General features: G+C 41.3%; 2 protein-coding genes across 6 annotated transcripts; one reads left to right on the forward strand and one right to left on the reverse strand.

Annotated features, from left to right (window-relative positions):
- Positions 1–848: 848 nt before the first annotated feature.
- crybb1 (crystallin, beta B1) lies at positions 849–18,180 on the reverse strand. The gene is made up of 8 exons (XM_034708972.1): positions 18,002–18,180; positions 17,585–17,729; positions 7,358–7,711; positions 6,951–7,094; positions 3,762–3,880; positions 3,464–3,596; positions 2,974–3,116; positions 849–1,240 (listed from the first exon to the last, which is right to left on the reverse strand). The coding sequence occupies exons 4-8, from the start codon at positions 7,071–7,073 to the stop codon at positions 1,063–1,065; spliced, it is 696 nt and encodes a 231-aa protein (XP_034564863.1). The 5' UTR covers positions 7,074–7,094; positions 7,358–7,711; positions 17,585–17,729; positions 18,002–18,180; the 3' UTR covers positions 849–1,062.
- cryba4 (crystallin, beta A4) lies at positions 15,811–20,216 on the forward strand. Of its 5 annotated transcripts, none has more exons than XM_034708976.1 (7): positions 15,811–15,833; positions 16,910–17,073; positions 17,680–17,723; positions 18,040–18,158; positions 19,377–19,518; positions 19,641–19,783; positions 19,909–20,216. In XM_034708976.1, exons 3-7 carry the CDS (start codon positions 17,685–17,687, stop codon positions 20,054–20,056), a joined length of 591 nt encoding a protein of 196 aa, XP_034564867.1. In that variant the 5' UTR covers positions 15,811–15,833; positions 16,910–17,073; positions 17,680–17,684; the 3' UTR covers positions 20,057–20,216. The 5 variants fall into 5 exon arrangements, with proteins under 5 accessions (XP_034564867.1, XP_034564866.1, XP_034564865.1 ...); XM_034708975.1 differs by lacking the exon at positions 15,811–15,833 and adding an exon at positions 15,875–16,008; XM_034708974.1 differs by lacking the exon at positions 15,811–15,833 and adding an exon at positions 16,163–16,737.
- The last annotated feature ends 3,572 nt before the right edge of the window (positions 20,217–23,788 follow it).

The raw sequence follows: 23,788 nt of genomic DNA on the forward strand, positions 1-23,788 counted from the left end.
CATTAAAGAATGGCAACACAGTTAGAATGCAGGGTCTACATCTTTATTTATGAGGTTGCAGAGATCCTTTGAGAGGTTAATGTGGATTTACAGGTGACCAAAGGTGTTTACTGGTGATCCAGGAGGTCCTTTTAGAAGAGTGTTGGTTATTGAAAGATGTTTACATTGAAACGGTGAATGGGGGAAGGATCCTAGTGATCAAGTTGGAGATTCTAGAGATCCTCAAAGAGGTTTAAGTGGTCATCAGAGAGGTTCTTGTCCTCCTCTGGGAAGTTGTTTTGATCCCTGACAACAAACATGACGACATTTCCTGGATGTGTTCTATTAATAGTTTCATAACGCTCCATTTTGGTTAATTTTTCATGTTCTGTTTCTGCATTATTTCACAACTCTCCCGCTCAACTGATGGAATTTTCAAGGGCCACTGAATGCAGCATGATTTAACACCTGACATGTCTTGCTAACATAACTCAGGTATTCTCTCAGTGGTCTAGATCTCTTAATGAATCACTCATTCAGCCGGGCTGCAAGGTCAAACATCATGATGACATAACGTGTTGATGAAGATCGGCTATTTATGAATCACAGAGCAGACAATGAATCTACACCACCTCCTGGTCCTGCTTGAAATAACTACTACAAATAATAATAATAATAATAATAATAAATAAATCTGTCATGCCAAAGAAATATAAATACTTTAGGCCTCATGAATAAAATGATAAGTCTTTGCATATGAAATAATAAAAACACACACCTATAAATCTTTAATTTAACATTTTCAGAGCATGAGAGAGGTTTTCCCAGACAAAGAGAAAAAAAGAAAGGTAATCCAGCCAGGTGGGTTTCAGGTTTTTCACAACATGTTTATTTTTTAGCACCATAAAAAGTCAGTTAATGTTGTCCCGAGTTGTCGCTCTCATCGTGTCTTTCCTTCGGATGAATGGAGCGTCGATGGTAAAGATTTAGGAAAGTTTTGGAGAAAGGAGTGGCCGCTTGTAAAGATAAAAAGGTGACGGGGCTGAAGGCATGCTACAGCACCACACGGCCAGCAGGTGGGGCTCACTTGCTGGCGGAGGTGAAGGTGAAGCATCCTCTCTGGTGGAACTGCATGTCCCTGATACGACGAATGGACTGGATCTGGGGCTGGAGGGCAGAGAAGTCGTTGTAGTGTCTGTAATCACCGCACTCAAACAGGTACTGGTAGCCTCTGTATCCGGGGTACTGGTAACCCACAAACCTGAGAACACAAGGAGAACATGAGGAACGTTAAAGCAGAACGTCAGAATCACTCTCACAACAGCTAGTTCAACAGTTACTGATGGACTCTTCAGTTTCTTATTCCCTGATGACTTCAATGGGTCAAATATTAAAGACTAGAGGTCTTTTAGAAGGTCCTGGGTTCTTTTTACAAGGTTCAGGAGGTCCCTAAAAGAGGTTCTAGGAGTCTTTTAGAAGGTCCTGGGTTCCTTTTAGAAGGTTTGAGGGGTCACTGAGAAGGTTCTAGAAGTTCAGGAGGGTAATGATTATTGATGAGGTTCTAGATTTTTTCAGAAGGCCCTGGTTTTTTTGTTTGTAGGTCTAGGAAGTCCAGGATTTCTAGTGACCATAAAGAGGGTTCTAGAGGCCTCTAAGGATCAGGGATCAAAAGGTCATTAAGAAGGGTAACTGATCATTTATGAGGTTCTAGAGATCCTCTTGTAGGTTGTGGGTATGTTAATGGCTACCTTGTTGTCGATGGGAAGGTTCTAGAGGTACAGGAGGTTCACTGGTCATCCATGAGGTTCTAGAGGTCATTTAGGAGTTCTAGGTTTCCTTTAAGATTTCCAAGTGGTCACTACAGAATGCGTATCTGACATGAATTAGGTTCTAAAGCTCCTTTAGCAGATTCTAGGTTTCAGTTTGCAGGTTTAAGTAGTCATCAATGAGGTTCTAGAAATCCAAAAGGTTTATTGGTCATTAATAGGGTTCTAGAGGTCCTTAAAGAGGTTCTTGGTTCTGTTACAAAGAAAAGGTTCTAGGAGTAAATGTGATTCACTGATCATTAAAGGTTCTAGAGGTCCTTTAGGAGGTTTGGTTGTTCTTTTAAAGGTTTATTGGGCATTGAGAATGTAGAGGGTTTACTGCTCAGTGGTGAGGTTCTAGGGTTCTTCTAGAATCAGAAGATTCTTGGTTTCTCATTAGAGGTTCTAGTGGTCATTTAAAGGGTTCTAGAAGGAGGTGTATTTATCACTGATGAGGCACTAGAGGTCAGAAAGGAGGTGCTTAAAACAGTCAGGTTCTAGGTGTCATTTTTAGACCTCCAAGAGGTTAAAGGGGTCTTTATGAGGTTCTCAGTGTTCTTGAGGAGGAGCCAGGTGTCCTGAAAAGGTAGTGGGATTTTCAAAAGAGGTTCTAATTCTTAGATACAAGAACCAGTCTGGCACCTTAGAATCTCACAGAACATTCTACAGGGTCCTCAGGAGGTTCTGGAACTCCTGTAATGTTCTACAGGTCAATGAGAGGTCCAAGGGGTTTGTTTGCATAGAGGTTCTAGAGTCACATCAAAAAGGCTTTTTGAGGTTCTACTGAATTCCTAAAGAAGAAGATGCTCTAATGGCATTCTGTGAGGTTCTTGATTACAGTGAGGTTCTAGTGGATTCTGTAAGCAGCAGAATTCGAGGTGGTTCTCGGGACAGTCAGATGAAGAGATGTTTACGTCTCTGAGACTTTGAACAAATATAAATGTGAGATACATTTCTCGTCTAAAAATATACATTAGAGGATGAATCTGACACGGTGCAGTCAGCCTCAGGCCGTCTGATGACATGCTGTTTCATGTGTATAAACAGTCCAGTGTAGTGTTCCTGAAGGCCTGTGGCTGTGAGTGAAGATATATTCAGACAAACAGAGACGTCACTGAGGTTCTGTGTGGACAACAACCTCAGTATTTATGTTTTTAAAACATCACTGTCTCTAACTGTGAGTACTCACGCTCCTCCAGGCACCCTCACGCTGCCCACTCTGTCACAGAAGCCGTGCGCCCAGAGGGTGGGCACATCATCCTCCTGGATCTCCATCTTGTTGCCCTTGAAGTCAGAGAGCTCATACAGGCAGATCTTGTGCTCCAGGCTGTCCTGCAGAGACGAAAACAAAGCACGGGGACATCGAGCGTTTAAGACTTCATGTTACATCACATGCATGTGTGTTTGCTGTATCCATGCTCTGAGCTGTTTCTGATATCATGCACAGAAATTAAACCAGCAAGCATTTGCTGCTTTCAGCTTCTCAAATATGAGGCTTTGTCAGTTCTTTTCTCTCTATTTATAAAGAAAGTTGATAAAAAAAGGAAAGAATAAAAGTCTCAGCCTCAGTTTCCTCCATTCTTATCTGACAGGTATGCATGCTTTTGCTCTCCATGGTCTAAGATAACAAGCTGTATGTTTACTTCTTCCTGTATATGATCACATGTTATCAGACGCACCATGCGGATGGGCCTGAGGGACATGAGGCAGTCACTGCGGTAGGAGTTGCTCCAGGTATCCCAGCGAGGATACTCTCCCTTCTCCAGGATGAACATCTCCCCACGGAGGTTAGTCTGCTCAAAGGCAACAAAGCTGGAGGAGGGGGGCCGCCAGGGGCAAGGGGGGCACAGGGGGGAGGAGGACGGGAGAGGAGAATTAGAGACAAGAAATAACACCAAACTAACTCTCTGTGATGAGACACAGAGAGGGACTCTGTGACTCTGTGAGGGTGAAGCTGCTGCGTGTGTGTCCACTTACGGGCCGCACTCCACGATGATACTACGCACTTTATCCATGCCACGGTCACACACGTTCATACACTCATTCTGGACCTCGATCATCCTGCCCTGGAAGTTCTCCTGGTCGAACAGCAGGATCTGCACGGAGGAGACACTGCAGGTTACACCAGAGTTTCAGAATCAAAACCATGAGGCACAAATTCAGGTACAATCCACTTCTTCCTCCCATCCTGGAATTTAAAATCAGCTCTGAGGCGCAGAGCGAGGAGAGGAGAGGAGAGGAGGAGGAGAGGAGAGGAGAGGAGAGGAGAGGAGAGGAGAGGAGAGGAGAGGAGAGGAGAGGAGAGGAGAGGAGAGGAGAGGAGAGGAGAGGAGAGGAGAGGAGAGGAGAGGAGAGGAGAGGAGGAGGAGAGGAGAGGAGAGGAGAGGGAGAAGAGGAGAGGAGAGGAGAGGAGAGGAGAGGAGAGGAGAGGAGAGGAGAGGAGAGGAGAGGAGAGGAGAGGAGAGGAGAGGAGAGGAGAGGAGAGGAGAGGAGAGGAGAGGAGGAGGAGAGGAGAGGAGAGGAGAGGGAAGAGAGGAGAGGAGAGGAGAGGAGAGGAGAGGAGAGGAGAGGAGAGGAGAGGAGAGGAGAGGAGAGGAGAGGAGGAGGAATGCAGCTCGCCCGTGAACATGCATTATGCTCTGAGACATCACAGCGTGCAGAGAGAACAGAGGAAGTTAAAGACCAGAGAGGAGAAAGAAGGCTGAATTATTCATCCCCTGTCCTTCGTAGTCTCTTAATCTTTTATTAAAACATGATTATTATGTCTGTACATCGCTCATTCCCTATTCCTTATGATGCAACCTTTCTCCTCACACGTTTCTGCTCACGCTGTACGACATAAACACATAAAACAGCTCCAGAAGATAAAATGAGTTCCTCTCTGATTCTACTCTTCAAAGGTTTGTGTTTCATTATGAGAAACTTCCATCTTCATAATAAAATATTCTGGAGTTGTGTTTGTAAAAAAGCCATGATGAGGCGCTGGTTGCTTCCTGAACTTCCCACAATACAGGAGAGGATTAATACAGTAAATGATATCTATGTTATGGAAAGGATTACTTCCTGTTTACAACTTCAGAAGGACGTACTTATAGAACTCTGGACCAAGTGGACTCACTGTGTAAAACTCCTGCAGACAGATTTAGTGGATGATACCATTCAAGAACCCGGTGATGCTGTCTTTGTCTTAGCTAACGACATGTTTATTTGTTTCTTCTGTGTGATTTTCTGTCAATTATCTCTCCCTGAAATGTTTCTGGCTCACTCTAGTGTTTACATATCGTCTCTCCCAGGTTGGATTTAGTTCTAATAATCATAAAAAAATGGAGGACAGCAGAGGATATGAACATTATTCTCTCTCTCATATGTCAATGCTCTGTATAACAAAAATAAAGAATTTAAAAATATATATAGAATCGTATTTAGGTCTTTTATCTACAGAACATGACATTTGGTAAGAGTGATAAAGGGATGCAGTGTTCCTCAGGCTGCAAGGAATGCAAAGAAAATCAACTTCATGTTTTAGCAACACTTTTGTTTTTATTTCATTCTATTTAATTGAATTTGTATTAATTTTTCTGATTTTATTCTATTGATTTTATCTGATTTTTCTGAATTTAAGTGATTGTTTTATTTTAATGATTTTATTTTATTTTTCTGGGATTTTTCTTAAGTTATTTTAATGATTTTATTTTATTTTTCTGGGATTTTTCTTTAAATTATTTTAATGATTTTATTTTATTTTTCTGGGTTTTTTCTTAAATTATTTTATTGATTTTATTCTATTTTTCTGGGATTTTTCTTTAAAATTTTGGATTGATTTTATTTTATTTTTCTGGGATTTTTCTTAAATTATTTATTGATTATAATAACTCATAAATCTCTGCTTGTCTTTGACGTTGTTGTTGGATAATATTAAGCCACTCTGGACACAAAAAATTCAAGCAGCCCGATTTTCATTTTATGGCTTAAATCAGAATTGCTACGTAAATTACAATCAACACACACTGCATTAAAAGTGTGAGGAGATGTTGTTATCTGAAGTTTTCTGGAGCTGATTTGTTTTTTCTGTCACATTTTTATTATATTATATTTAATTTAAGATCTTTAGACTGTCAGAGAGCGTCTGTTTACACGCTTCCTACTTTTTATTCCATATCTGTTACTGAGATGGATAAAAACACAATTTAAGCACACATATAAACCTGTTTGGTATCAAAATAGCTGAGAGAAATGCTTCTAACATCTTTTTTTTATAAAAATATAACATTTGCGTTAACTTTGAAACACTTTTAACCACTTTTAACAGAGTATTTTAACACAAGTTGTGTTTCTGCTGCTCTTATCTTTATAAAAAGGTTAAACTGCTTTTTCAGATCCAGTTAAAACTCCTTCACTGAGTCATTCAAACTTAAACAAACATAAACCTGTACGCAGAACCTAGGATCGGATGTTTAGGGGTGCTGAGCCGAGCAAGATACATTTCACTGTTTTGTACATTTTAATGCAATTTAATTCTCACATTTGTGAAAGAGAAGTTTAACACTTTGACTAAACCATCAAATCTGATAAAGGTTATTTAAAAGCTGAGCCACAGCAAAAGAGAGAAACATATGGTAACCCTAATTTCTGAGGACAGACAACTCATGTTGATCCAGCAGCTCCTCAACATACACAGTATGTATGTTTCTGGAGTAAACCAGCCTATACTGAGGACCAAAAACACCAAACGTTGACATTTGGACTTTCATTTGAAATGCACAACATGTGAAACGCCTTGGAGCTGCTGTAGTTTTGTTGTTAATATTATGTTTTAACCAAGTACTGTTTGGTTTTGAAACTTTTCTATCTTGTAAAAAAGGAGGAGAATTTTAAGGATGCTGGGTTTCAATTTAGAGGGGCTTCAGCACCCCCAAAAATCAGCTATAAACTCCTCTGCTCAGAACTACTTTTACAGGGTCTATCATCCCAAATCACAGTAATGATTTCATCACCGAGTTCACTTCAAAAAGTTTTCAGAACGTTAATCCATCTCAAACCTGAGCAGGTAAAATAAATCTACTCCTATGTGACTCTATTGGATGTATTCCCTGGATCGTTTGGGTGAACTGTCCCTTTAAAGAAAAGCAGATTGTTCAGAATAGCAGCTGTTGCTCAGTGACTCACTCTGAAGTTTCCCAGGCTGGGCTCTCCGGTCTTGGTGGCCTTGCTGGAGGCAGCTGGGGCGGGGGCTCCCTTGTCCTTGGCATCGGTGCCCTGGCTGGAGGCGGACTTGGCAGTCTGAGACATGGTGAGGGGCTTCAGGAGAGTCTGAGAGAGTAGATGTAGAAGGGGGGGGGAGGGGTGATGGAGGAAGGGAGGGAAGGAGGGAGAAAGGTGTGAGGATATCAGAGGAGTGGGTTTTTGGGGGGATTTGGACTAAGTCTGTTCACACAGGAGGCTCATTTGGTGTTTCTTTGGGGGTCTTTGAGGGTGTTTTTTCCTGGGTGTGGTGGGAACTGGCTCTGAGTGTGTCTCCTCTCTGGACTGTTATGGATGCTCTGGTGTGTGTGTCTGCGTCTGTGTGTCCTTACCTGCGTTAGTATAGCTTGCTGTGCCGTGTGAGGGAGGCTGGCTCGTGCTGGTCCGTTCACCGCTCGACCCAAGCTTTTATACTCTGGCAAAGGCCAAACGTCGAGGCTCAGCGCACAATAGAAACCCTCTCGTCATCACAGTTGGCCCGCTCCAAAGCCAGCGGGTCACCGCAGAGCCTAGAAGCGCCGCCGGCCCCTCTGGTTTGCCTGTAAGCGTTTTACTATCAAAGGAAAGCACTGACCGAGGCATTTCGCTCCCTGTGATGGGCCTGCAGGGATGTAAGCTTTAGGTGCATGTAGAGGAGAGGAATGCAAAGGTCCAGGGGCACAAAGAGGTAATCCTCTCACTATCACCTACACAGGAACACACACAAATACAACATGTTATCTCACAACAAAGACACGGGCACTGAATCCAACATTTTATGGGTTTAACTGAGAAAAACAGGCAGATACAGACAAAAACATGCACATCAAGGATTCACACAAGCTTTAAACTCTGTCCTTTTATCACTCTAAGATATATGTAAAGAATCACTGAATACATGTGAGTTAAATGAGGTCAAAGAAGACTAAAAGTTCCACATTTTGCAGAAATTTGCATCTTAGCCTTCCATCAAACTTTGAACAGTGAACATAAATACTCATTCTACATGTTTGCTAATTCCAAAGACTGTTTTTAGAACATATCATAGCAATTAAAATCAGGAGGAATCAGCTAGCCTGGACTCCTCCAACCATCCGCCGACTTCCAGAAACCGCAGTTCCTCAAGTGTCCACTTGAGGCCCGCCGTAAAGCCAAGAAATCCCCTTTATGTCTGGTGTTTAAACGTCCGACGTTATTAAAGTAGAAATCAACATGTTTACAGCCGGGTGTGAAGCACAGGTCGCTCCCTGGAGCTCATTCATGATTGGTGCACGCTCTACAGGGGGGTGAATTTTTTTATAACGCTTCCTTTGACATTATATAAAGGCACAGAGGTGCACATAGATTTGCATGATCAGGGGTGTGGTTTAATTGACTGACATCAAGCTCCGCCTCTTCCTGTGGTTTCCAGGTTGAGTCAGCGTTTCCAAAAACCATGAGCGCCATCTTTGGGGTTCAGAGCTCCTCTCCAGGAACCAATGTGTGATTTCACTCAGACTGTGTTCATGTTTTAGGCTCCAGATGCAATAAACATGCACCATGTCTAGGTTTTTAAAGTGCATTAAAGTGGATTACAGCATAGTAACTAACGATGGTGATGATGATGATGATGATGATGATGATGACAGCTGCTGGACAAACACTCGGCTCCACTTAAGGCCTTCTTCCTCTGCTGCGGCGTCAGCTCAGTGTTTGTTCAGAGACAGCATGGAGACAGAAATCCTTAAAGGGCGGCTCACCTCGGAGGATGATCTTTCACGCTTTGCATTGCTTGTGTGTGGAGTCGTGTGTGGGAGCTCCGACTGAAGACTCTCAGTAGTAAGTTAGTAATATTGTGTACAAACTGAAGCCAAACCCACTTCCCACAGCGGGCACGGACACCCCCCGCTCCTTTAACCTATGAATAAAACACCAAAGATCCCTCAGATCAGCTTCCTGTGTGCGTTGGAAGCAGACACTCAGGGTTATGGTGCGTTCAATGACTCTTTATGTTAGTGTTTGTTGCGTTTCCTCCATAGACTGTATAAAATATGGACGTAGTATGCGTGATGTCACCCGTCTGTTCCTGAGAGCTGTTTTGAAGCCAATCGACGGCGGCAGCCATATTGGAAATGTGGAACTCAATCAGGCAGAGTGTGACGTAAAGGGGCGGAGTTTGAGCCTCCTAGCCAACAGCTATGTGTTCCCGCCTGTCAGTCAAGTTAGTCATGTCCTTATTTGGGCAAAAACTTGTAATCTTAATATCTTCTGAACCGTCACATTATAAATAATCCCCCCCCCCCCCCGTACAGTGTGTGCTGATAGAGAGATTAGCTTCGTAGGGCCAAGCTGTTTTCTGAACCAGGCTGTAAACATGTTTATTAATGCTGCAAAGATCCTCTTTTTCCCATTCATGTCTATGTGGTTTCCTGTGTTTCTGCAGCCAAGAGGATTCTCCATGTATTGCAGTTTCTAACACTTCCACACGGGCTTCATAGTTTGAGACCAGAGGTTGCAGCTTGGTTTCCTCTCACCCAGGGCGTAAAACTAACACCCGCCAAGCGCCAATGGAGGGGGAAAAAATTAGTTTGACGTGTAAAACAAAAACACACACCCGCCAGTGGCCGATGGGAAATGTTTGTATCGCATGTGAGGTTTTGTTTTCATACTTTCGCCCATTCCTGCCTACAGTCAGGCTGTTTTGACCCTCGCGGCGCGCTGTACTTGTGTGTTGTGATTTGGTACGTCGGGAACGGCGTGACGACAGCTACTGGAGTTCTATTCACTCCCTTTGCTTGAAGAAGCACGGCGGGCGGGAAGAGCGTCTCCAGGAAGATGTGGCGACACGTTCCCGGCGTGAAGATGACCTCAAACAAAAAGGATCAACAAAGAGGCGGGAGACGATCAAGCTAAAGACGTTCCTGTTAAAGCTGTGAGACAGACTTTTGGCTCACTCAGTCGATGTTAAAGGTTGCACTTTTGAGTATTTCTAAAACATGATGATGCAGCAGTCACCTTGAAATGAAGTATAACTAATGAAAGAGCAATGATATAATTGTATCTGTAGGGGCGCTGGTGACCTAGAGGTCTAAGCGCCCCACATACAGAGGCTACAGTCCTCGTCGCAGGGGTCGCCGGTTCAATTCCCAGCTGGTCGACCATTTCCTGCATGTCTTCCCCCACTCACTACTCCCCACATGTCCTCTCTCTCTTCAGCTGTCCTGTCAAATAAAGGCAAAAAGACCAAAAATATAACTTTAAAAAAATACTAATAATTGTATCTGTCCATAACTGTATTCTTTAAGTGATTCTTAAGTTGTATTTTCTTTTTTGTAATTAGTATTTTATTGATTTTTACATAAGATTTATCACATTTGGGTGAAAATCAAATATCTCTTTTTTTTTTACATGGAACAAAATATATAAATAAAATAATTGAAACCAAAACCCACAGTTAAAAATAAATTAAAAAGCTTAAGTTGTATTTTCATTAAATAAAAACTTATGGTAATTATTTTAAATCAAACAAGGCATTATTTTTTTTATTTGGCAGGTAAATTTTTGGAGGTCACTAGCCGATGGCAGATGAGGTAAAACGTTAATTGTACACCCTCCTCTCACTGTTCCTCGTCTGCTCTGATAATCCGGTGCACGCGGCGCTGCAGGACCCTCATTGGTCGACGGAGCCGTCAATCATAGCGTTCTAGAACTCTGCTCGATCAAAGAAAGAGTTCTAGAATTCTATCTTTGATGTCAGAATTCTGAGGAGAAAAAAAAGTCAACATTCTGAAGAACAGTTGGATCTTTCCTGTCTTATAACTCTTTTTATAACATCAAATAACTAATTCAAAGTAAACTAGTCAGAAACATGAACACTGAGACATCAATCAGCCTGATGAGAACTCACTATAACAACAGAAACCATGTTGGACAAACATTTAATTCACCTGGGTTTGGATTTTACAGTTTGACCCATGTCCCATCTGTTAATAGTTAAGCTGGATCAGGCTTGGACCAGCTTTTGTCATGCTGCTATAGGCCTAGACTGCCGGGGGAACTGGCACACTGACACACTGGGATCCTAGCTCACCTTCTTCCCCCCAACCCCTTCATCACTTACTTTAACTCTTCCTGTCCCATTAAAGTTACTAACCATAGACCTTTCTGGAGTCCCTGAGCTCCATTGTCTGGTAGATTCCTCTGAGCTGCCGTAGACGTCCTCCTGCTGCGGACGATCTGGACTCCAGCGGCAACAGCTTCTACGACTCGTCTCATCACTATCACCTCTCTCTCTTACTCCCCTCTATCTGTCTTTCCAGACCCAACTCGGTCGAGGCATGATGGCTGTCTAACATGAGTCTGGTTCTGCTGGAGGTTTCTGCCTGTTAAAAGGAAGTTTTTCCTCACCACTGTAACTAGCTAAATACTGCGATGTGCAATGCTCATGGTGGATTAAGGTGGGGTCAGACTGAGTCTTACCCTGTCTTGGTGTTGGGTCTCTGTTCATAATTTGACATAGAGTGGTCTAGACCTCCTCTGTTTGTAAAAGAGTCTTGAGATAACGTTTGTTGTGTTTGGCGCTATACAAATAAAGATTGATTGATTGATTGATTAACCCTGAAAGACCTAGACCATCTTTGGGGGCGCCAGACTCTCCTGAATTTATTTTGAATAATGCTGAATGAGACAAATATGGTATCAATGGAAAGCTGAGAATGTCTGCTGTAACTGAGTTTTTAAAGCATGTTGATCGGATTAGTGGTTCAAAAGTTATCAAACATTTAAGAAGAAGTAGCCGCCGGTGGCTGTCAATGTCTTTGAGGGTTAACATAGAGGAGGCGGGGCTTATGAGCTATCCTGCAGGCCACCAGGGGGAGCTCTAAATGTCTTGGCTTCACTTTTAGGTAGCTGCCATCTTTTTTATACAGTCCTGGGTCAGAGCTCACAGTGAGTCAGTGTCAGAACAGAAGAAGGAAATCTAAACAAAGTACACGTTATCAGATAAGTATACACAAACTAAAGAGACTATCCTCAGCTTTTCAGACAAAATCAGTGACCTTGAATGCATCAAACTTGCAGGTCATAAAGAGGTCTCACTGTAAACTTCAGTCTGGTCCATCACTCCTGAAAAATCCCTTACAGGAGCTTTAATTTGTGAAGGTATCCTCTGTTCCTGCAGCCCCACTTTGAAATGAGCAGCCTCCTTCAGCGGTGTTCAGAGGGGAGATAAAGGATGTTGTTGTTATTGATGATAATTCTCAGATTACATCCAGATTATACCTCTGGATTATGTCACCTCTAACCAGATTATTCCCACGGTGGGAGCAGGATTAAATAGTGTTTGATATCTGCAGATTAGGTGTGGACTAATCCTGCCGTGTAATCTGTGTGGCTCCCGTTGGAGGCCGGGATTCAAACCTCAGGGTGTTTATGGTGAAGTCTGAAATGTGTCTGTGCGGGCGGCGTCCAGAGAGAAGGAACTCCTGATCCACAGCAAGGGAACATTTAAAGTTAAGGGATAGTTCTAAAGACATAAATGTTAATTCTAAAGGTTTCTACAAGAAACATGAATATCTTAAAATAATCTCCTGTTTGAGGCTCTCAACTCAAAGCCCATAGGTTCAGTCTACAGTCTTATATCTTTAAAATAAACACCTCACAGGTTTAGAGGAAACATCTCAGCAATATCCACAAACAGCTGTTCAAATAACAGGACACGTGCATTTATTTGGGACTATTTTCTGTGGAGGATTCATTGATATTTGGTGCAGGAGTGAGCCGGCTGGATGATGTGTTTTGGACTGAGTTAAACTCTGTAAACTTTGTCTTCTTTTTGGATGACAGGGAACTTATTGGCACAGAGAGGAAGATATATAAGATATATGAGATATATGAGCTAAAACTTGTAAAAAAAATGTATTGATTCATTTTTTTATGGAACTTGTTAAAAATAAAAACTCAGTCTTTTGTCAAAACATAATAAAAAAAATACAAAAATGTGTTTGTTTTATTATTATTTGTATTTATTTATTAATATTAATATTATTATTATTATTATTGTGGTGTTTTTGTTCATGTCACAGAACCTACTTTAGAGATATCTTGACATGAAGTATAAGAGTCTCATTTACAGCAAAGAACCTGAAATTTTGAGTCCCAGGAACTCCTTTCAAAGTAGGATACGATGCAACATGATGTGATGGATATAATACCAACAGGGTCTAAAGACCAATCAGAGCTCCTCAGTACAAACCCTTTGCTAATTCTAACTTCACCTGTTGAATATACAGCCCAGTGTTTATGACGGTGAAACTGCCTCCACCATTTAAGAGCTTTGAAAATCTGACATCGTTAGCATCACTTCCTGCTTTCAGAATCAGAGCATGAAGTCCTCTCGGCTCACAGGAAATAAATCTGTTGTTTAGAAAGTCGTGATGCCCGTTCAGCGCTGCTCTGCTCTGTTGTTTACAAGTGGTTGGTTATGTAAGCAGTCACACACACATAGATGAACACACACACAGACACACACATTAGTGCTGGCCAGCAGCAGAAGATAACATTGTCTCTGGTTAAATGTGTTAGAATAAATGGAGGATCCTTCTTTTAACCTACAAAGCCCTTAAAAATCAGACACCCTCGTATCTTAAAGAGCTCATAGTGTCCTATTACCCCTCTAGAACTCTACGCTCCCAACATGCAGGCTTGCTAGTTGTACCTAAAATCTCTAAAAGTAGTATGGGAGGTAGAACCTTCAGTTATCAGGCCCCCTCTCCTTTGGAATCATCTACCAGTCAGGGTCCGGGAGGCAGACACCCTCTCTACTTTTAAGAGTAGACTTAAAACTTTCCTTTTTGATAAAGCTTATAGTTAGAGCTGGATCAGGCTTGGACCAGCTTTTGTCATGCTGCTATGGGCCTAGACTGCCAGGGGAACTGGCACACTGACACACTGGGATCCTAGCTCACCTTCTTCCCCCCAACCCCTTCATCACTTACTTTAACTCTGCCTGTCCCATTAAAGTTACTAACCATAGACCTTTCTGGAGTCCCTGAGCTCCCTTGTCTCGTAGATTCCTCTGAGCTGCCGTAGACGTCCTCCTGCTGCGGACGATCTGGACTCCAGCTGATACGGACGTGCTGGACTCCAGCGGCAACAGCTTCTACGACTCGTCTCATCACTATCACCTCTCTCTCTTACTCCCCTCTATCTGTCTTTCCAGACCCAACTCAGTCGAGGCATGATGGCTGTCTAACATGAGTCTGGTCCTGCTGGAGGTTTCTGCCTGTTAAAGGAAGTTTGTCCTCTCCACTGTAACTAGCTAAATACTGCGATGTGCAATGCTCATGATGGATTAAGGTGGGGTCAGACTGAGTCTTATCCTGTCTTGGTGTTGGGTCTCTGTTCATGATTTGACATAGAGTGGTCTAGACCTCCTATGTTTGTAAAAGCGTCTTGAGATAACGTTTGTTGTGATTTGGCGCTATACAAATAAAGATTGATTGATTGATTGATTGATTGAGGATCTTAATCTCTGTAAATGTCAGATTATACAGACTTTAATGTTAAAACTGAATAAAAAGTGAGTCAGATAAAACGCCTCCTGCGTTGATAATGTCTTAATCTGGCAGAATATCGCCCCATCTCTTCAGTCGGACTCGTCTTCATCTGTGTGTCACATTTCCTGAACCGAAGCCTGAGTACGCTCCATTTTTAAAAACACAACAATTTATTAATTTCTTTGCAGACGACTTGCAAAGATATCTTTCTATACAATAAAACAACTCCTCCAAAGCCTCGCTGAGCTGCCTCAAAGATGTTAAATCATGCATGGAGTCACACATCTTGATTCTACATGAGAGGGGTCTACATGTGTTTGATAAACCTGATTAGCTGGACGGGATAAATAGTGATCTTGGTCTTCTTAAACATGGGTGCCGTTTTCAGAGTTCTTCCAGATTTGATGAAGTTCTTGTGTAAAGATGAACATCCTCTCAGTTTCAGGATCCAGTTTAAGATTGATTGCTGGTTTTAAAACTCTTCATGGGCTGAAACCATCACACCTGAGAGTCTGAGTCGATGTACCAGCATCCTGCAGCCACTAATTCATCATGTTTTGAACTCTTATTAACCTTTTTTTTATCTGTATTGTGTTTTGAGTTTGTTCAGCACTCTGGTTGTTTTAAAACGTGTTGAATAAAAACACTCTGACCTGGCTTGTATGTTGATTTCCTCTTCTGCTTTTAAAATGTCAAACATGTGGAAACATCACGAGGAGAGGAAAGTGACTTTTAGGGCATTAATCAAACTTCCTCATGTTCAGGTAACTTTGATAAGTACCAAAGATTCAGAAGTGCTTCTTTAGATTGCTTCAACCCTCAGCCATGAATCTGGCTGCAGATTAATAAGGTGTAAAAACACCTGATCTCTAAATCTTCTTGTTTGTGTCACTGACAGGATCACATTGTCGTTCCTTTCCCTCATCAAGTATCTTGATAGTCATGAAAACATTGTTTTTCTCTATGTTTTGGTTTCACGTCCACAGAGAAAGTTTTAGATCACTGAGAATTCTGAAAACTCTGTTTAGTTGTCAGACAACAAAAACAGAAGTTTAGGGAAATGCTGATGTTACAGTTGTTTATTTGTTTATATGTAAATCCTAAATCCAAACACTTCACTTCAACCACAGAGTGACTGACGCAGAGGTAGACCAGCAACCCCCGGTGTCCTGCAGGGAGAAAGGACTGATTTTATCTTATTTAGCTTTGTATGACATCATTTTGTAGTCCTTGTCTCGTTCTACTTCCTGTCCCTCCACTTATTAGATCCCTCTCACCTGTAGCTTGTGACCCTGTGAGTATCTCTGTTGTTGCGTCTTTAACTCCTGATCTTCATTTTTACTTTTGATTCTCTATAAAGAAATGAAGAGTAACATCAAGAACATCCTCTGTGTGGTTTCTGATGCTGTGGGAAAGTAACATTTTTGCCACAGTGTCAACAGGAAGAGAAATCATAAACAGTACATATGGTATGCTGTGACTCCTCTGTGGATTGATTTATGAGTGATCAGGCTGTGAATTAATAACCGATGTAATTGACCAATCAGGATTGAGTATTTAACACCTGCAGGTGATTGGTAAGGAACCTGCAGGCTGTGATCCCAAACTTCTGGTCACTTTAAGTCCATCAGACTCTAAAACATGTAATCAAACCTGAACTCCTCCCACAAGAGACCAAAATTAACTTCTAATCAATCAGAAATCTGATATTTTCATCATTTAATAATCATTGAGTCCATTTTTAGGACACATTTCAGACATTCTTTGGCTTCATGATTCCTAAATTGATGCTTTAACGGTCAGATTTGATTGTAAAGAGTATTTTTTATATCTGGATGTTGAGTCAGAATAAAGAGCCGTCTGAATCCCTCTCATTAGATATTTAAAGAGGTTTATTCTAACAGTTTTTAATTGATTGAAGGAGATCAAACAGCTGATTCTTCAGAAATCTGATATTTTAGTGATTTAATAATCATTGAGTCCATTTATAAGATACATTTCAGACATTCTTTGACTTTGTGATTCCTAAACTGATGCTTTGACGGTCAGATTTGATTGTAATTCATATTTTTTATATCTGGATGTTGAGTCAGAATAAAGAGCCGTCTGAATCCCTCTCATTAGATATTTAAAGAGGTTTATTCTAACTGTTTTTAATTGATTGAAGGAGCTCAAACAGCTGATTCTTCAGAGGACTGGTCAGTAGATTCATACCCCGCTCTCCCTCTTCCCTCAGACCCCCCCTCGTGTCCCTGCGTCTCCAGACTTCCTCATAAACTTCTCCTGTATCTTGTCTCTCTTATATTCCCCCGTGTCCCAGTCCACTGCTCGGGGAGATAATGTGGCGTCTGCACTTCTGCCCCTGCACAGATTAACACAGCTTTTGTGGAGGGGGACAAAGAGAAAAAGGCCCCTCCCTTGGTGCTGAGCCGGGGCTTTCAGCATGGCCCCCTGCCAGGGGAGGCTTTAAAAGGGTGGGGGCGCGTGGCGCCTCTCACTCTCACGGCAGGACGACCGAAGGGCATCAAAGCAAGGTGAGTCCCTGTCCCCCGTCACCCAGCACAGCTCAGGCAGGGCAGCTATCAGAGCCAGGTACCCACACACAAAATAACCCCCAAACACAGGAGCCCAAAGGCCGCCACTAACCCGGGAGATAAAGAGAGGCGGGCGCCGGGAGGACACGGGCAGGAATGAGATAAAGAGATAGAGAGGAAGAAGTCTACATGACGCCTCTGGCTTTTTTACCCCTCTTCTTCTTCTGCTGTTTTTTTTAATGCGGTGATTAAAAATAGACTCGGTGCTGTCTGACCGGATATCTTTCATCCAGGGTCACTCTCATCTCATGGAGCTTTTACCCCACCAGGACAGACTCTGCTGCTGTTTCATAAACCAGGTCACATGTTGATTATCTGAGTTATATTGCACAGAAGAGGTCTTGATGGAAGCTTTACAGACCTGTCTCTCTCAGTGTGACACCGGTGGATCTGAACTCAATATTGTATCTGCCTTTCTGTGACTTTTCAATGCTTAAATTTCTGAGCTCACCCCTGAAACCACAGAGTCTCATCCATCCTCTTGTCTCCATCATCTCTGCTCTGAAGGTCTTCTTTCAAACGTCTTTTGTCCTTTTTTCCTTGCAGACAAGATGACTCACCATTGCACCAAGTTCTCCGGCCACTGGAAGGTGAGTCTGCAGATGGAGACACAGAAACATGGCCTCAGTGTGAGACCTTTAAAGCTAAAAGTTTATCATCCCTGAGATGACTCTGACATTTTAATAAAACTTTAAACAGAGGATGATTTATCAGCAGCTGGTTTTTGTGTCCTGACTGTGATCCAGATCAGGACACTTTAAAAAACTCATTTATAACTTTGTAAAGCTCTAAATGTTTCTCAGGGTGAAACACAATCCTCTCTAACAGTCTGATGCTTCTAACAATCCCAGCTGGATCCACTTCTCACCTTCTGATTCGCTGCTCCGTCTTTATTCCCCCCCACAGATCATTGTCTTCGACGAGGAGTGCTTCCAGGGCCGCCGCCATGAGTTCACCTCCGAGTGCAACAATGTGATGGAGTTTGGCTTCGAGAGTGTGCGCTCCCTGAAGGTGGAGAGCGGAGCGTGAGTACAGAGAGACACAGAGAGAGGAAGTTTTATATGAGCAGAAGGTCTGAGAGACAAAAGAGGAAAAATAATTACAGTTATTTATTGAATTATATTAATTTTAAACTCTGATTGGAAGTGTTTTCTCTCCAAAGTTTCTTCTTCTCTTTCTCCCAAAAAATCTACAAAAATAACTGACTTCCTGTTTTTGCTGTGACCTGCTGGGAGTTGTTTCTGATTCTGTTTGAGGAAACTGAATCAAACTTCAAATAATAATTTAAATTTAAATAAATTAAAAAACATTCAAAGCAACAAAACAAACGACAGGAATGATAGATAACTTCTTAACATCTTGTAATTATGTTACTTTTTAAGAGCAAATGGAAGAATTAAAACTCTCCTAGAAGAAAATGTGACAAACATTAAATTGTTTTTATTATTTAAACAGGTGTTTGTTGTGTTTGTCGCCCTCTTGTGGCCAAAACAAGTATTTCAAAAACAAATGCTTTTGCTACTTTGTTACTTTTATTTTATAAATTTGCTACTTTTGTAACTTTTGCTACTTAGTTACTTTTTGTGTTACTTTTTAAAAATGTTCTACTTTCCTACTTTTGTTATTGAATTACTTAAATTACTTAAATTACTTAAATTACTTAAATTCTCTGATTTTTTAAAATTAAATCAGGATTTCACCTGCAATGAAAAACACCACAGTAAAAATTAACTTTGCATACTTTTTTAATCTTCATTTTTTCTACCAGTTTTTTCGCTTTAAAAAAATAAACACTTAGAAGATTTAACAATCTTTTTTTCCACTTTTTTCACATTTAAAAAAAAAATAAAATTTAACTTAATTTGCAGATTTTTTTTACTTTTTGCCAACAGAACTAAGAATCTAAAGGAAATTCAGTAAAATGATTTAAACAATGGGCAAAACATTATTTCCAAAATTCACAGATGAAGTTAAAATGAGTGAAGTTGGAAACACCATAAAGTCATAAACACAGGGATTCAAAGTGTTTAGATCAGAATACAAAAACAGATCTGTAGATTTTTGCCTCTTAGGGCCTCCGTACACATAGACTCCAATGACTGAATACACATGGGTTGAATAAAGTCCTCCAGGGAAGGCGTTTGGATTCAGTCTGGTTATGAATGCTAAATTTAATCTGTGTGTCATCTCTCTAAGGTTATTAAGTGCTTCACATCAACATATCTAAATGTGTCTCTCCTCAGCTGGGTGGGTTACGAGCACGCCTCCTTCCTGGGGCAGCAGTTCGTCCTGGAGAGGGGAGAGTACCCCCAGAGTGATGCTTTCGGTGGCAGCAACTCCTACCACATCGAGAGACTGACCTCCTTCAGACCTATCGCCTGTGCCGTGAGTGACCCTCTCCTTTATAGAGTCTATGATTTTAAAACGAGTGGACACTGTTCAAACATGCATTGTGTGTGTGTGTGTTTTGTTTGTTTACGTTCCCCTCCTCCTCCCCCCCTCTGCAGAACCACAGAGAGTGTCGTATGACTTTCTTTGAGCGTGAGAACTTCCTGGGCCGCAAGGGTGAGCTCAGCGACGATTATCCTTCCCTCCAGGCCATGGGCTGGTGCAACAACGAAGTGGGCTCTCTGAAGATCCAGTCTGGAGCGTGAGTTTCCACATTTTCTAGTTTTCAATTTTTTGCAGCTCAAAAATAATCCTGGTTAGAGTTTCACAATCTTTTGCAACATCTAATCACTACTTCCTCGTCCTCTGGCTGCGATTTCTCAACAGATTTGTGTGCTACCAGTTCCCTGGATACCGTGGATACCAGTATATCATGGAGTGTGATCGTCACTGTGGGGAGTTTAAACACTTCAAGGAGTTTGGATCTCACTGCCAGACCCCTCAGATCCAGTCCATCCGCCGTATTCAGCAGTAACAACTCCCCTCCTGAACCCCCCCCCCCCTTTATCCCATGTGACCCTTCACCTTTGACCCCTGATGCTTCCCAGTGCTGAATAAACTGTTGTTCTTTTAAACCTTACTGACTTCCACTAATGTATCTCAATAAAAAGTTCTACTACAAAGGACACATTGTACCACAAAAGCTGCCTGGTGTCCATATCTAATAAATATTAAAGTAATAAATCTATAGTTAGTAAAAACAGCAGAAGATGAGACTCAAATATATTCTGAAATAACTCAAATTAACTTTCTAATTCAGGAGCTGAAACTAAAGGAATTGAAAAGTTTTAATAATTGTTTGTGTTTCAATAATTGAGCTTAACACCAAAAATGTTCTGGTTTGGGAGGTTCGGCTCCAAACATGAAATACAATATGCTAATATGTGCTACAGTACGATAAAATGTAATAAGATGAAACGTAATCATGCAATACGATATAATGTAACTACATAACGCTACTTTAGCTTCCTTAAGAGTGGGATTCAAAAATAAATAATGGCAAATACAAACAACAATCACAAGTAAACAGAGAAGCACATTAAATACACAATAAGAAAACACAGATTAGATCCATTGTGCCACAAAATACCTTGAAGACCATTTTGATCACAATACTTTCAGAAAGATAGAATCTAAATATGGAACAATGAATCTGACTCTGAATCTGAACATGTTAAGGTATCGAAATAGTAAAGCACTGAGGTGGCTTTATTGGGGTTTACCACTACTGTATATTATATTTATTTCAAATAAACCTGCCTACAATTTCCTCAATTGAAAAATAATAATAATAATAATTAAAGCCGCAAGCTGCGATGAACGGGCCCTCGCACACCTGCGGCTACAGCCTACACGATCCACCGCCACATGTAAACCACCGCCTGATATTTGCCACCACACGATGTGAAAGCAAGATCTGAGAGTATATACAGCCTCAGGTGGTGCAAATGTTCCAAGTTTTTGGCAGATTGCCTAGAAAACCTCCAAACTTGACAGTGTGCCACGCCAACAATTTTAGTCTGAACAGAATTCTTTGAACAGTTTTTAATCGTCAAGGTGTCTACTATAGGTTGCCCTTGGTTTGGACTGAATCGGAGAAAAGCTCGAGGAGATAATAGCGAAAGTATGCACCCTTATTTTGATGCCATTTATCATGTTCAAAGCTAGGTGGCGCTCTTCCTGTTGAGTTTGGGATATGAGTGCAAGAGGCTTTTTTGTGCGTCCTGATTCCATGAATATGCGTATTGATTTTCAAGCATGAAGCTCAAAATAACCTCTATGGGGAGGGTTTTTTTGAAAACTGTAGGGGGCGCTAGTGAGCACATTTTTTTTTTTTTTTTTTGCAAAACCCATAAAATGTCACAATTTTCCTCAGGCCTGATGAGTGTGTTGGATGAGGTGAGATTACGTGCATTTTAAAGTCACAAAAATCCATTTTCTAACGTTTTTTTTTTATGCCCCGCCCCAAAGTCTGACACGCCCACAATTTTAGTCTGAACAGAATGCCTTTACTTTGTATTAGTCGTCAATGGGTTAACTATAGAATGAGCCTAGTATTGACTGAATCGGAGAAAAGCTCTAGGAGAAATTAGCAAAAGTATGCACCCTTGCTTGGACTCATTTTGGCCCCATTTTTCATGTTCAAAGCTAGATGGCGCTCTTCCTGTTGAGTTATCTTATCTGTTTACATTCAAGACCATCCACAACCTCGCCCCCCCATATCTGTCCGACCTCCTCCATGTTCCCACTCCCTCCCGCTCCCTCAGATCCTCTTCCTCCATACACCTGTCTGTCCCCTCCGCCCGTCTCACCACTATGGGGAGCCGAGCATTCAGCCGCTCTGCTCCCCGTCTCTGGAACTCATTGCCACCTCAACTCAGAAACACAGATTCTTTCCCCCATTTCAAATCACAACTCAAAACACATCTGTTCAAAACCGCTTACTCCGTCTGACTCCAATTGCACTGTCATTTTGTTATTGTTTCTATTTTTTTCTTACCCCTTGTTAGTTTATATTGTTTTCATTTCTGACTCTGATTTTGTTTCCTTTAATGTGAATTCGTGTATGTATATATTTCTATCTGTGCGGTGTCCTTGAGTGCCGAGAAAGGCGCCTTTAAATAAAATTTATTATTATTATTATTATTATTATCTGATATGGGTGCAAGAGACTTTTTTGTGCGTCCTGATGCCATGAATATGCGTATTGATTTTCAAGCATGAAGCTCAAAATAACCTCTATGGGGAGGGTTTTTTGAAAACTGTAGGGGGCGCTAGTGAGCATATTTTTTTGATTTTTTTTTTGCAAAGCCACTGAAATGTCACAATTTTCCCAGGACTGATGAGTGTGTTGGATGAGGTGAGATTAAGTGCATTTTAAAGTCACAAAAATCAATTTTCTAACGTTTTTTTTTTATGCCCCGCCCCAAAGTCTGACACGCCCACAATTTTAGTCTGAACAGAATGCCTTTACTTTGTATTAATTGTCAATGTGTTTACTATAGAATGAGCCTAGTTTGGACTGAATTGGAGAAAAGCTCTAGGAGAAATTAGCAAAAGTATGCACCCTTGCTTGGACCCATTTTTCATGTTCAAAGCTAGGTGGCGCTCTTCCTGTTGAGTTATCTGATATGGGTGCAAGAGCCTTTATTGTGCGTCCTGATGCCATGAATATGTGTAGAACTTTCCATGCATGTAGCTCAAAAAACTCTATGCATAGGGTGTTTTTTTTTTTTACCTCTAGGGGGCGCTACTGAGAATTTTTTTGCGAGACCTATAATAACTTGCAATTTTCACCAGACCCGATGAGTGTGCAAAAATATCCGCGCTTTCATTCACGTTCAGGGGTCCAAAAAAGCGTTTTAAGTGGCGGGAGAAAGAACAATCCTCAGGGTTCCAATAGGGCCTTCGCCACCAGCGGTGCTAGGGCCCTAATAAATAATAACCTCCAAGGATCCAAGGTGATGTTTTGAAATGTCCAAACTGTCGTCCAAACTACCCAAAATGATCAGCTTGCTGCAAATAAAAGCAGCACAACTTAGAAATTAAGAATCCAAGCTATATTTTTCTTTCATTTACATACTCCAATACTCCGATGCTCCAGATAATTCAACCTTAAAGCTGAAACAGTTTGTAGCCTGATAAACTGGTCCTTTGGTTGTGCATATTTGGCACTTAAATATATTTCCTAAAGACAAATACCGGACATATGACGTTAGCTGCTTCTCAAATATGGATACCAACCGATACCGACCCACTCGTTACTCTCATTGTTCATAGTTAATCCGTATTATAACTCAATGGATGGGACTGCTTCTGCAAACCCTGGTCCTGCTCACTGAACCTGATCAATCAAAGTTGAAGTAGCTCATTGTTGCAGTGTAAGGAAGCCCTAAAAGGACATGATTGAATACATTTTGTTTTCTTCAGATAACGAATTAATTGCACAAGGTTATTTTTCTCATTATCTCAAGCTTTGTTTTCTTGATATAGTGAGAAAAATCAGACGAGAAAACTGAGGAAATCCATTTAATCATGTCCTTTTAAGGCTTCCTTGCTGAACATGATAGGAACACATTCATACATATGGTAACCAAGTAACTTCAGGTAATAGTAAATGCCTGTTATCAGTTTCTTTAAAGGTGACATATCAGGCTTTTTTCATCAACATATATTGGTCTAAGAGGTCCCCAAAACATGTCTTTAA

The sequence above is a fragment of the Notolabrus celidotus genome, chromosome 19, assembly GCF_009762535.1.
Source record: "Notolabrus celidotus isolate fNotCel1 chromosome 19, fNotCel1.pri, whole genome shotgun sequence".
Classification (NCBI taxonomy): Eukaryota; Metazoa; Chordata; class Actinopteri; order Labriformes; family Labridae; genus Notolabrus; species Notolabrus celidotus.